The sequence below is a fragment of the Heteronotia binoei genome, chromosome 12 (assembly GCF_032191835.1).
Source record: "Heteronotia binoei isolate CCM8104 ecotype False Entrance Well chromosome 12, APGP_CSIRO_Hbin_v1, whole genome shotgun sequence".
Classification (NCBI taxonomy): domain Eukaryota; kingdom Metazoa; phylum Chordata; class Lepidosauria; order Squamata; family Gekkonidae; genus Heteronotia; species Heteronotia binoei.
In genome coordinates this window covers 74,551,322-74,563,549 of record NC_083234.1, presented here as the reverse complement: position 1 = coordinate 74,563,549, position 12,228 = coordinate 74,551,322, and the positions used below count along the sequence as shown (strand labels likewise).

Below are 12,228 nucleotides of genomic sequence, written 5' to 3'. Positions count from 1 at the left end.
GGCCTGATAGGAGCCCACGAGGGGGCCTGCATGTTTGACACCCCTGTATTAGTGGGCTGGCCAGGTTTGGTGACTCCCTCTTTTCCCATGACCACGTTGACCTGTTCAGGGTCATTATTTGTTCATTTCTCTGGCTCGATCCATGTAGCAGCCTCCTTGTTTTGTTTCTTGCAGGTCTCTTGCCTGCACAGCCTGACATACCCCGAGGCTCACGAACAGAGGCTGCAAGTCACCAGTGTTTCCTGGAATGCCACCGGGGCAGTCATTGCGTGTTCGTACGGAAGGTGAGTGGACCCAAGCGGGCAGAGGCTGGGGCTCGGGGGAAGAGATCCTGCCATGTGCAGAAGTTCCCAGGCCCAGTTCCTGGCACCTGCAACTAAAGGATGCTGGATAGCAGGGCTGGCTGCTGAAGATTCCTCTCCGGCTGAGGCCCTGGAGGTGTCTGCCAGCCAGTGTAGGCAATGTCAAATGGGATGGACGGAGGAGCTGACTCAGCATTCAGCAGCTTCATTTGCATGAACGCCCCCAAAGCGTCTGCTGGGCTGCCTTTGGTCTCAACTCTTTACAGTAGGCGCCTTCACTTCATCCTCAGGCTGCCTGCTCCCCATAGAAATTCTGAAAGGTTAATTGGTTAAATTTAAATCTGTTGGCATATATTACCAAGAGCTTAATGCATGTTTCGTTTTGGTTTTAAACAATTTATTGGTAGCATATGGTTACAAAGCTTATCTATTCCTTAATTTTTTCTTTTTTCACATTAACCCATATGACATTTCCATCCCCCCTCCCTCCAATGTTGACTTCCCCGAGGTTATAAGTTCAAATCCATACTAAAGGCACTTCTGACTGCTCAAAGTTCCATATATATATTCTTACAACTAAAAAAATGTCCAATATTTCTTTACTTTCCAAGTTTTCTCCATATATCCTTTAAATTTTCTCCACTCCCTTTTGAATATCTCTAAATCATAGTCTCTTAGTGTTCTGGTTAATTTGTCCATTTCACACCACGATAAAACTTTCATGGTCCATTCCCATTTCTCTGGTATTTTTTCTTGCTTCCAAAGCTGCGCGTACAAAGTCCTAGCAGCTGATAACAGGTACCAAATTAAAGTCCTGTCTTCTTTTGGGTATTTTTCTAATTGTAATCCAAGTAAAAACGTCTCTGCAATTTTCTTAAAATCATAGCCCAAAATTTTGGTGATTTCTTGTTGTATCATCTTCCAGAATTCTTTCGCTCTTTCACATGTCCACCACATATGGAAGAAAGAACCTTTATGTTTTTTACATTTCCAACATCTATCCGACATTTTCTTACTTATCTTAGCCAATTTTTTCGGAGTCATATACCACCTATACATCATTTTAAAACAGTTCTCCTTAATGCTTTGACAAGTTGATATCTTCATTGAGTTCTTCCAGAGGTGCTCCCATGTTTCCATTTGTATTTCTCTATTCACATTAATTGCCCATTTGACCATTTGAGACTTTACTACTTCTTCTTCTGTAGACCATTTCAATAATAACTTATATACTTTTGATATCAATTTTTCATTGTCACCTAACAGGACTCTTTCCAGTTCTGTTTGTTCTCGTCTAATCCCCTCTGATTTTATGTCATTTTCCATCAAACTTTTAATTTGTTGCATTTGAAACCAGTCATAATTGTTATTTAGCTCTTCTGAGGTTTTTAATTCAATTTTGTCTCCTTGAATCTTAAGCAGTTGGTTATATGACATTTCTCTTTTTTCTTCAGAATCGGCTGTTATTTTTATTACTTCTGCTGGCACTATCCATAATGGTTTTCTCTCGTCCCCGTATTTCTTGTATTTTATCCAAGTATTTAGTAATGTATTTCTGACATAGTGGTGAGAGAAAAAACCATCCATTTTATTCTTCCCATAGTACATGTATGCATGCCAGCCGAATCTATTTCCGTGAGCTTCTAACCACAGAGGTTTTTTGTCTAACAGCATTATCCAATCTTTTATCCATGTCAAACAAACTGCATCGTGATATAGTCTTAGATCGGGAAGTTGAAAACCTCCTCTCTCTTTGGCATCCGTTAAGATCTTCATCTTAATCCTTGGTTTCTTTCCGGCCCAAATGAAATCAGAGATTTTCCTTTGCCATTTGTTGAATTGTTTTGCTTCTTTTACAATCGGGATGGTTTGAAACAAATACATTATCCTTGGCAAAATATTCATTTTGATTGCAGCTATCCTGCCCAGTAAGGACAAGTTGAGTTTATTCCATTTCATCAAATCTTTGTCCATCTTACACCACAGTTTTTCATAATTGTTTTTGTATAAATCAATGTTCTTCATTGTTATCTCTATTCCAAGGTACCTAACTTTGGTTGTGACTTCACAACCTGTCACCTTTTGTAGTTCTTTTGTTTTATTTGGTTGCATGTTTTTACAGAGGAATTTCGATTTCTCCTTATTTATGTATAATCCTGCTAGTTCTCCGTACTCTTTTATCTTAGCTAACAGCAGTGGTGACACTTGAACCGGATTCTCCATTATGAACACTATATCATCTGCAAAAGCTTTATATTTATAAGAGAATCTTATAAATCTCTTATATTTATAAGAGAATTTCTGTCATATTGTTGGAAAGAGAGGCTAATTTTGGTATTTTGTTTTCATTCACTTTACAGTTATGCAACCCACCCCCCTAGAAGTAGTCAAAAAACCCCAAACTGATAAAGCCCTTGAATGACAAGAAAGTCGTATTTGGGAATAAGTCCTGCTAAAACCTGTGGGACTCAGTTCAAAGGGTGCGGGGAAGGGGGAATAAATCATTCCCTCCCTGCCGCCCCCATAGGAGGAGGTTCTCTCCTTAATATCCCAGCTGTAACTGCCCAGTTATGTGCTTCCTAAACGGAGGCAGGCAAGGAAGGAAAATGTTCGCGCCTAGATTGCCGGAGAAGCAAGATCTCCTTTTGACTGTCCCCTCCAGCTAGCCCAGAAGTTGTCCAGTCCAGCTGTGGGCAACCCTTTTCTGTCCCCCCTCCCCTGCTCCTTTCTTCCAGAATGGAAGACGGGGACTGGAGCACAGAGAAATCGTACGTCTGCACCTGGAATCTGGACCGTCGAGGGCTGAACCCCAATCGGCCTGACCTCGTGGTGGAAATCCCCAGCTCTGTGATGTGCCTGGCCTTCCATCCGCAGCAGCCTTCGCTGGTAGCCGGTAGACGATCCTCTTTCTCCTCCTTCGTGCATTCCCACCGGGTTGCCTGTAACCGGATTTGCCCCTTTTTCTCTGGTGCACCCCCTCCTTCACTGCTACACAGGGGTGGAATTCCAGCAGGAGCTCCTTTGCATATTAGGCCACACACTCCTGATGGAGCCAATCCTCGGAGAGCTTACAAAAAGGAGCCTTGGAAGCTCATGGAGGATTGGCTCCATCATGGGGATGTGGCCTAATATGCAGAGGAGCTCCTGCTAGAATCCCACCCCTGCTGCTACAGCAGAAACCAGGATCCTGCGGCATTAGGCATTTGAAGGGGTGGACTATGATTGTTAAGTGGGGGAGGATTCTTGAGGAAATAACCTACAGCGGGGGGTGGCCAACGGTAGCTCTCCAGATGTTTTTTTGCCTACAACTCCCATCAGTCCCAGCCATTGGCCATGCTGGCTGGGGCTGATGGGAGTTGTAGGCAAAAACATCTGGAGAGCTACCGTTGGCCACCCCTGACCTACAGGGCTGGAGGAGCAGGACTGGGGTCATGAAGAAGGATGGCTGGCATGAAGGAGCTGCAAAAACACACACTCAGCCTTCCCCTCCAGTCCCGAGCAGTGTTCCCTTTAAGCTGAGCTGACGTGAGCTAGCTCAGAGACTCTTAGCCTCCAGCTCACACATTTCTGTCTTAGCTCAGGAAGGATCATCCCAGAGCACAATAATGTATGCAGGAGCTCACAACTTTAAATGCCAGCTGCTCGCAAAGTAGAATTTTCGCTCCCAAGACTCTGCAGCTTAGAGGGAACATTGGTCCAGAGGGCTGGCAACTTCATTTATTTTAAGTTTTGTTTTAAAAAGAAAGCTGTGTGATATCCTGGTTGAAGAATGTTCAGCTGAAGGGCATGCCTTCCCTTTTGGGTCCTTTGAGTTTGGAGGGATGGGCGGGACAAAACTTGGTGTTTGAACTCCTCCTCAGCTGTGGTGGGCAACCGAAGGGAGGGAACTTTCGTCTTCCTTTCTTGCAGAGGGATGTGTTTCAGCATTTTCAGACCAGCGAGGTAAAGAATAGCCGGTAGTGGGCGTGCAGTACGATTTCGCCTTCTGAACGCTGGAGGCTTTTGCATCGCCCGACGGGTATGTCTTTTGTCCCTTCCAGGAGGCCTTTTCAGTGGGGAGGTCCTGGTGTGGGACACCAGCAGGCTGGAAGACCCCTTGGTCTGGAGGACAGGCATGACCGACAACACCCACACCGATCCAGTTTATCAGGTGCAGGAGGAGGGGGGGCTTTCGGAGGCCATTTCCCTGCTCTCTTCTGGTTCTTGAGTACGCAAATGCTCCTGGGGAGGGACTGACTTTGCCAGAGGGTGGCCTTTACCCCCCCCCAGGGAAGGCAAGATAGCCTCTTACAGCTGAGCACACCCTGCCCTTTTGACTCATGGGGCCTTAATCAGAAGCGTTCTGCCCTGCTGGAGGCTGCCTCGGTGTAGCTCAGTGGTAGAGCATCTGCTTGGGAAGCAGAAGGCCCCAGGTTCAATCCCTGGCATCTCCAAAAAAGGGTCCAGGTAAATAGGCGTGAAAAACCTCAGCTTGAGACCCTGGAGAGCCGCTGCCAGTCTGAGAAGACAATACTGACTTTGATGGACCAAAGGTCTGATTCAGTATAAGGCAGCTTCATATGTTCTGAGGAGGGGCAGTGGCTCAGTGCTAGAGCATCTGCTTGGGAAGCAGAAGGTCCCAGGTTCAATCCCCGGAATCTCCAAAAAAGGGTCCAGGCAAATAGGCGTGAAAGACCTCAGCTTGAGACCCTGGAGAGCCGCTGCCAGTCTGAGAAGACAGTACTGACTTTGATGGACCAAAGGTCTGATTAAGTATAAGGCAGCTTCATATGTTCATATGTAGCGCACTGGCCACAGGGTAGGCCTACGAATCGGCCCGACTCCTTGCTTAATTTGAATGCAGCAGTAATCCAGGCATTTTAGTACCGTTTGTATGCTATCTGACGTGAAAGCAGGGAAGGCAAGATTGTCCTAAAAGCGTAGAGGAGACCTGCCTAGTAGATGTTGGGTTTGGCGACACAAACCAACAGTCCTTTCAGCCAGAGCGGCATCTTCCGCAATCGCACCGCGTGCCAACTTCAGCCTCCTGGGAATTTTGTTGCTAAAAAACGTTTCACACCCTCATGGCTGCAGAAATGATCTTGACAAGTTAAGCAATGAGATAAACCTAGCCATCTTTAGTTTGAGCAGACTTTGGAGGATGGCGGAAGGCAGGAGGGCCTGGCGTGACTTGGTCCCTGGGGTCGCAAAGAGTGGGACTCGGCTATGTGGCTGAACAACAGCAAAGCCATCTTTGCCCGGCTTCTTTCCCCGGCAGTGCCAAGAGTATAAATGAACGATGAAAGGAATACCATAGACCAGGGGTGGCTCCTTTCCTTGTTTATGTGGCCACTGGGGGACTGAGCCTGTGCCCTGCCCAGTTCTGCCCTTGGCCTGGTGGGCTGGGCTTGCAAGAGCCCCCAAGAGTCAGTCTGCTGGCTCCCTCCTTGGGCCACCATCCAGACAGCTTTCTGCAGGAATGTCTGCTTGGCCCTTCCCAGGGCAGGGGGAGATTCAGCTTGGGAAGGTCCCGCCTCTGAAGCTGGGTGGGCAGGGCTACTAAGGCCTTTCTTCAGAAGCAGGGCTTCTGGCCAGGGTCTTGCTTGCTCAGAGCACCGGTGGCTTTTTGCCTGGCACGGTCTTTAGCCTTTGACCTCTCACTCTGGTTGCTAGGTTGGCTGGCTGCAGCACACCAAGCATGGCCACCCCTTCCACGTCCTGAGCGTGTCCACCGATGGGAAGATCCTGGTGTGGCAGGAGGAGAGAGACGGCCTGCTGAAGATCACCGATGGCTTCGCCTTGGTGTCACAGCAAATCCCCCGGAGCACTAAACTGAAGAAGGTGAGAGAGCTGTGGGCTCTGCGACACAAAGGGCTGGCCAAACGGGCATCTAGTCCGAAAGGCCTCAGGGCTTCTGCCTCTTGGAGAAGAGCAGAGAATCTAAACCGCATGGCTTCCCCTCACATTTCCTGTCCTCCTCAGGTCAGCAGCCACTACATGCTCCCAGCTGTTCAATGGGTTCTGCTTCCTTACTACCCAAACTGTGTGTATGTGCGTGTGTGTATGTATGTGTGTTTGTGTGTGTGTATGTATATATACACACAGACACATATATTGGCCACTGTGTGACACAGACTGTTGGACTGGATGGGCCATTGGCCTGACCCAACATGGCTTCTCTTATGTTCTTATGTGTGACACAGAGTGTTGGACTGGATGGGCCATTGGCCTGACCCAACATGGCTCCTCTTATGTTCTTATGTGTGACACAGAGTGTTGGACTGGATGGGCCATTGGCCTGACCCAACATGGCTCCTCTTATGTTCTTATGTGTGACACAGAGTGTTGGACTGGATGGGCCATTGGCCTGACCCAACATGGCTCCTCCGATGTTCTTATGTGTGACACAGAGTGTTGGACTGGATGGGCCATTGGCCTGACCCAACATGGCTCCTCCGATGTTCTTATGTGTGACACAGAGTGTTGGACTGGATGGGCCATTGGCCTGACCCAACATGGCTTCTCTTATGTTCTTACGTGTGACACAGAATGTTGGACTGGATGGGCCACTGGCCTGACCCAGCATGGCTCCTCTGATGTTCTTATGTGTGACACAGAGTGTTGGACTGGATGGGCCATTGGCCTGACCCAGTATGGCTCCTCTTATGTGTGACACAGGGTGTTGGACTGGATGGGCCATTGGCCTGACCCAACATGGCTCCTCTGATGTTCTTATGTGTGACACAGGGTGTTGGACTGGATGGGCCATTGGCCTGACCCAACATGGCTCCTCTGATGTTCTTATGTGTGACACAATGTTGGACTGGATGGGTCATTGGCCTGATCCAACGTGGCTTCTCTTATGTTCTTAAACTAGCTAAGCCAAGGGACAGAGAGGGTTAATTTGTCCAGACTGCAGCCGCCTGTGATGGAAATGGACACGCAGGTGAAAAAGCCTGTCCTTGGGAAGCAGAAATAACCTGTGCTGGCAGAGCTCACAAGACTCTACGCTGCAGAGTCTTGTGAGCAAAAATTCTACTTTGTGAGCTACCAGCATTTAAGTTGTGAGCTGCTGCATCTATTATTGTGCTCTGAGGCCATCCTTTCTGAACTTTCCTTTCTGAAAGGTGTGAACCGGAGGCTAAAAATCTGTGCGTGAAGTACGCCAAAAGACGCTCAGAGTGAGTTATTGGAGACTCTGAGGGAGGGATCCACTGCCAGCGGCAAGACCCATGTTTGGGACTGCATAGAGACCACGCTGAAGATCTGTGAGCTAGCGCACGTTAACTCAGCTTAGAGGGAACACTGCTGGCAAGAGTCACCTGCTCTGTGTGCCTTGCTCCACAGTTGGGGAATGTCCGACCCATAGTGGGGCCTGGATCCAGGGGAGGATTTCCGCAAATGGAAAAGAGGGGCAGTTCCGCCCATTCCCCCTCCATGCTATTCCTGTGGGTCCCGTCTGCCAGAAATAGTCTTTCAGGGGCATCTGGGGCTGGCACAGGAGGGTGAAAGGAGAAAGTTGCTCTTCAACAGAAATCCCATATCAGTGGAGTTTCCATTGCCCCCCAGCCTGCACTTTGGAAATATTTTTAAAGGTGTTCTCTTTCCACAGGAGAATTACCCTTGTGCTTTCTTAGCCAGTTTAGTGTAGTGGTTAAGCGCGCAAACTCTTATCTGGGAGAACTGGGTTTGATTCCCCACTCCTCCATGTGCAACTGCTGGAGTGATCTTGGGTCAGTCATAACTCTCTTGTCAAGTCCCTTATTTCCTGGCTATGCCTGGTATATGTACCTGATGGACTGTGTGTGTAGAATGTAGCTAGAGAAACGAAAGCTAAATTGCTGTGTCTTCTGTGAGTGGGAAGTCACAACCCCAAGGCTCTGTCTCCCACCTTAGAATGTTTTCATGTATTGCTTGTGCTTTGTAGTAATGGTGAGTGTGAGACATGATTTGTAACCAGTGTTCCCTCTAAGCTGAGTTGCTGTGAGCTAGCTTACAGAGTTTTAGCCTCCAGCTCACACATTTTTGTCAGGAAGGATGGCCCCAGAGCACAGTAATTTATACAGTAGCTCAGAACTTTTAATGCCAGTAACTCGCAAAGTAGAATTTTTGCTCACAAGACTCTGCGGCTTAGTGGGAACATGGTTTATAACCAATGAAGTTTGAACTGCCTGAGGAGCACTTTTAACTGCTTTGTACTGAACTACATAACCTTTGCCATTTTGAACCAAGTCAGTTTCAACACTGACCCAATGTTGTGAACACCTAGTATGACCTTCTATTAAATGCTTATCTGAAAATATGGAGGGCCTCTTTATTTGAAGGAACCTAGGGATTTGGCGTCTCTCTGAGCTGTTCTCTCAAGAGCAATTTCTGTCAGGGCTCTCTCAGTCCCACCTATCTCACAGGATGTTGGTTGTGGGCATGGGAAGGGAATGGAGATTGTAAGCTGCTCTGAGACTCCTTCAGGTGGTGGAAGGTGGGATATAAATCCACTCTCTTCTGTTTCTTCAAAGTGTGTTGAAAGGTTTTCCTCAGCCTCTGAGCCTCACCCTGTCTTCCTTCCTGCTCCCAGCATTCCCGAGGAGACGTGGCCGTGGGCGTGACCTCCCTCTCCTTCTCCTACTTTGAGCCCAGCGTCTTTGTCGCAGGCACGGAAGGCGGCTGCGTGCTGAAGTGCTCCACGGCCGTCGAGACTGTTGCTGTCCTCCAGAGAGGCAGCTCCTTCTCGCTGAAGGCCCCGGCCCAGTTTGTCTTCTCCCCCCACGGAGGACCAGTCTATTCTGTGAGCTGCTCCCCTTTCCACAGGCAAGTCGAAGTGCGTCGCTTCAACCTGAACCTCAGCTAGCGAGCGAGGCAGCAGTTTAGGCAATGAGCCCAGCAAAAACCGTAGCAAGCTGGCAAGTAGTTGAACAGTTTATCAAGGGGATTCGTGAATCTGTACCTCTGCTTACTATGAGACCAGCTGCTAGCTAAGTACATGCTTGACCAGCGTAAGCTAAAGCTATTAAGGCAGCAAGGACCTTTTGCTTTAAGGTTTAACAGCCATTGGTGTCTGTTAGCCACAAGGTACAGGTGGAACACTTCGTCTGGGGCAGTGATGCTCTGTATTCTTGGTGCTTGGGGGGGCAACAGTGGGAGGCCTTTTGGAAGGGTTTCTCTTGAGAGCCAGTTTGGTGTAGTAGCTAAGTGTGTGGACTCTTATCTGAGAGAACCGGGTTTGATTCCCCACTCCTCCACTTGCAGCTGCTGGAATGGCCTCGGGTCAGCTGTAGCTCTGGCAGAGGTTGTCCTTGAAAGGGCAGCTGCTGTGAGAGTCCTCTCAGCCCCACCCACCTCAAAGGGTGTCTGTTGTGGGGGAGGAAGGGAAAGGAGATTGTGATCACTCTGAGACTCTATAGGGCGGAATATAAATCCAATATCATCTTATGTTCTCAAGGTTCTTTTCTCAATGCTGTGGTCCACATTTAAGTACGTTCTGGCTGTATGTCTGCAAAAGGTTTTGATTCAAAGATGTTTTAGAACTCTTAAAGCAGACAAGGGAATCAATCACCTTACTTTTGACAGTGGAACAAAGTTTGATTCCAGTGGTAAGACCAACAAAGTTTAATTTTGGGTATAAGTTTTTATATGCATGCATCCAGAATTAAGCTTTGTTGGCCTTAAAAGGTGCCATGGACTCAAAAGTTTGTTCTGTTGCTTCACATCAACATGGCTTACTTAGATAAGGCAGCAGTTGCTTTAAAACTCTCTGCAAAGAGGTTACCCTGGACTGAAGTTTCCCGTCTCCTGAGTTAACATTTGCTTTTCCAGGAATCTGTTTTTGAGTGGAGGAACTGATGGCCACATCCATTTGCATTCGATGTTACAAGCTCAACCACTTTTATCTCTTCAATTATCGAAGAAATATATTTTCAGTGTGAGGTGGTCTCCGGTACGCCCTTTGGTTTTTGCAGCTGCTACCGGTGAAGGTAGGTGTGTACAATGTTCAATACTCCCTCTAAACTGTGGAGTCTTGTGAGCAAAAATTCTGCTTTGTGAGCTACTGGCATTAAAGTTGTGAGCTACTGCATAAATTAGCTTGCTCTGGGGCCATTTTTCCTGAGCAAAGATAAAAATGTGTGAGCTGGAGGCTAAAAAACCCGTGAGCTGGCTCACCCTTACTCAGCTTAGAGGGAACATTCGGTGTATATACTAGTTTTCAAAAGAAATTTGTGCAGGGAGGAAACTTAAATTGGAGGTTGCATCAAGAGGGATTGTGGCTCAGTGGTAGAGCATCTGCTTGGGAAGCAGAAGGTCCCAGGTTCAATCCCTGGCATCTCCAAAAAAGGGTCCAGGCAAATAGGTGTGAAAAGCCTCAGCTTGAGACCCTGGAGAGCTGCTGCCAGTTTGAGAAGACAAGACTGACTTTGATGGACTGAGGGTCTGATTCAGTATAAGGCAGCTTCATATGTTCGTATGTTCAAGATACAAGATAACACTAAAATCAGATTCAAGCCAAAGAACGGTCGACATATCTCAAGCAGAGATCTTAAAAGTTGATTCTAAAAGAAATGTTGTGCTCTAACTTGGAACCATGACTAAAACAAATAGCACCCAAATGAAAGTTTTTTTTAAAACAGGAATGTGTGGAGCGTGAAAAAATAAGAGTCATTGTAGAAAAAAGCCCCATGGAATTAATTGCTACCTAGTGAATTTATGTGAGGCACTGGACACAAAGCAATGCATTTATTCCGTATGGAATAAATAGAAAAGGCCCAGTAGGAACTCATTTGCCTATTAGGCCACACCCCCTGACCCCCATTCCACATAGGGTTTTTTTGTAGAAAAAGCCCAGCAGGGACTCCTTTGCATATTAGGCCACACCCCCTGACACCAAGCCAGCTGGAACCGCGTTACCGTGCATTCCTGCTCAAAAAAAGCCCTGCCTACAATCCTGTGACTGGAAGACAGCATAGCTTGATCTCTGGAATTGTGTGCGGCTGCCCAGTTTGGGGGGGTTTGCATCAAACACAGCATTGTGAATTTTGTTTTAGGCGCTGACCAGGTGGTGCTGACGGCTAACAATCTAGCAAACCCTGGAGAAGGCCTGTGGCCACCCTCCCGGTGCGGGTGGGGTCGGGATCTCGCTGTCTAAATGCTTGTGTGTAGCTGCTGTCATTGAGAATTAGGGCATTGCAAATGTCACTTGGATTGCATCCAGTGGCAACAGCTGTCCAGCTGATCAGAACCCCGGACTATTTTAAACTCTAATCACTCTTCCATTTTCCTCTCTCATTGTCTGTTGAAGATCTCAAAATTTTGTGCTGCGATGATTGAGAATGCACATTACTAAAAGTGTACCTCAGCAAAACAGTTGCTGCTTTTTGTGCCATGAGCTGGTGTAACATGTTAATTTCCTTTGCTTCAAAGGGGAAGTGCAGCTGTTCGACTTTGGGAAAAGCTCTCAGAAGCCCTCCTTCTCTATCCAGCAGACCTTGGACCACACCCCTGTCTACTGTTTAGAGTTCAACAGCAGACAGGCCCAGCTTCTCGCCACGGGAGATGGCAGCGGTACGGTGAAAATATGGCAGTTAAGTTCAGACTTCACCGAAGTAGGACCACGAGAACTGAACCACCTTGACCAGTTAGCAAATGAGATCACAGATTAACAAGGACACCAATAAAAGTCTGTGCAAGGTACTACGTACGTTCAGGCTACATACGTTGCTGAGAAGAGAAATGAGCACCAGCTGAGATTTTGGAGAGGGGGGATACATTTTTTTAAAAAGATATTGGATTTATATCCCACCCTGTACTCTGAATCTCAGTCTCAGAGCGGTTACAGTCTCAGTCTCCTTTACCTCCCCCCCACAACAGACACCCTGTGAGGTGGGTGGGGCTGAGAGAGCTCTTACAGCAGCTGCCCTTTCAAGAACAACTCTGCGAGAGCTCTGGCTGACCCAAG

General features: G+C 47.5%; 1 protein-coding gene and 1 non-coding gene across 2 annotated transcripts in view; both read left to right on the top strand.

The window, feature by feature from the left end:
* DYNC2I2 (dynein 2 intermediate chain 2) overlaps positions 1 to 11,963 on the top strand; it is a 23,516-nt gene extending 11,553 nt beyond the window's left edge. Inside the window, exons 3-9 of the mRNA XM_060251279.1 lie at positions 175 to 284; positions 3,038 to 3,195; positions 4,343 to 4,452; positions 5,955 to 6,122; positions 8,857 to 9,089; positions 10,095 to 10,252; positions 11,694 to 11,963. Coding sequence (XP_060107262.1) covers positions 175 to 284; positions 3,038 to 3,195; positions 4,343 to 4,452; positions 5,955 to 6,122; positions 8,857 to 9,089; positions 10,095 to 10,252; positions 11,694 to 11,932 — 1,176 coding nt within the window. The 3' untranslated portion in view covers positions 11,933 to 11,963. The remainder of the gene's footprint in view (positions 1 to 174; positions 285 to 3,037; positions 3,196 to 4,342; positions 4,453 to 5,954; positions 6,123 to 8,856; positions 9,090 to 10,094; positions 10,253 to 11,693) is intronic.
* On the top strand, positions 10,534 to 10,605 carry TRNAP-GGG (transfer RNA proline (anticodon GGG)). Its single transcript has one exon. It is a non-coding gene; the product is annotated as a tRNA-Pro (tRNA).
* Positions 11,964 to 12,228: the final 265 nt, after the last annotated feature.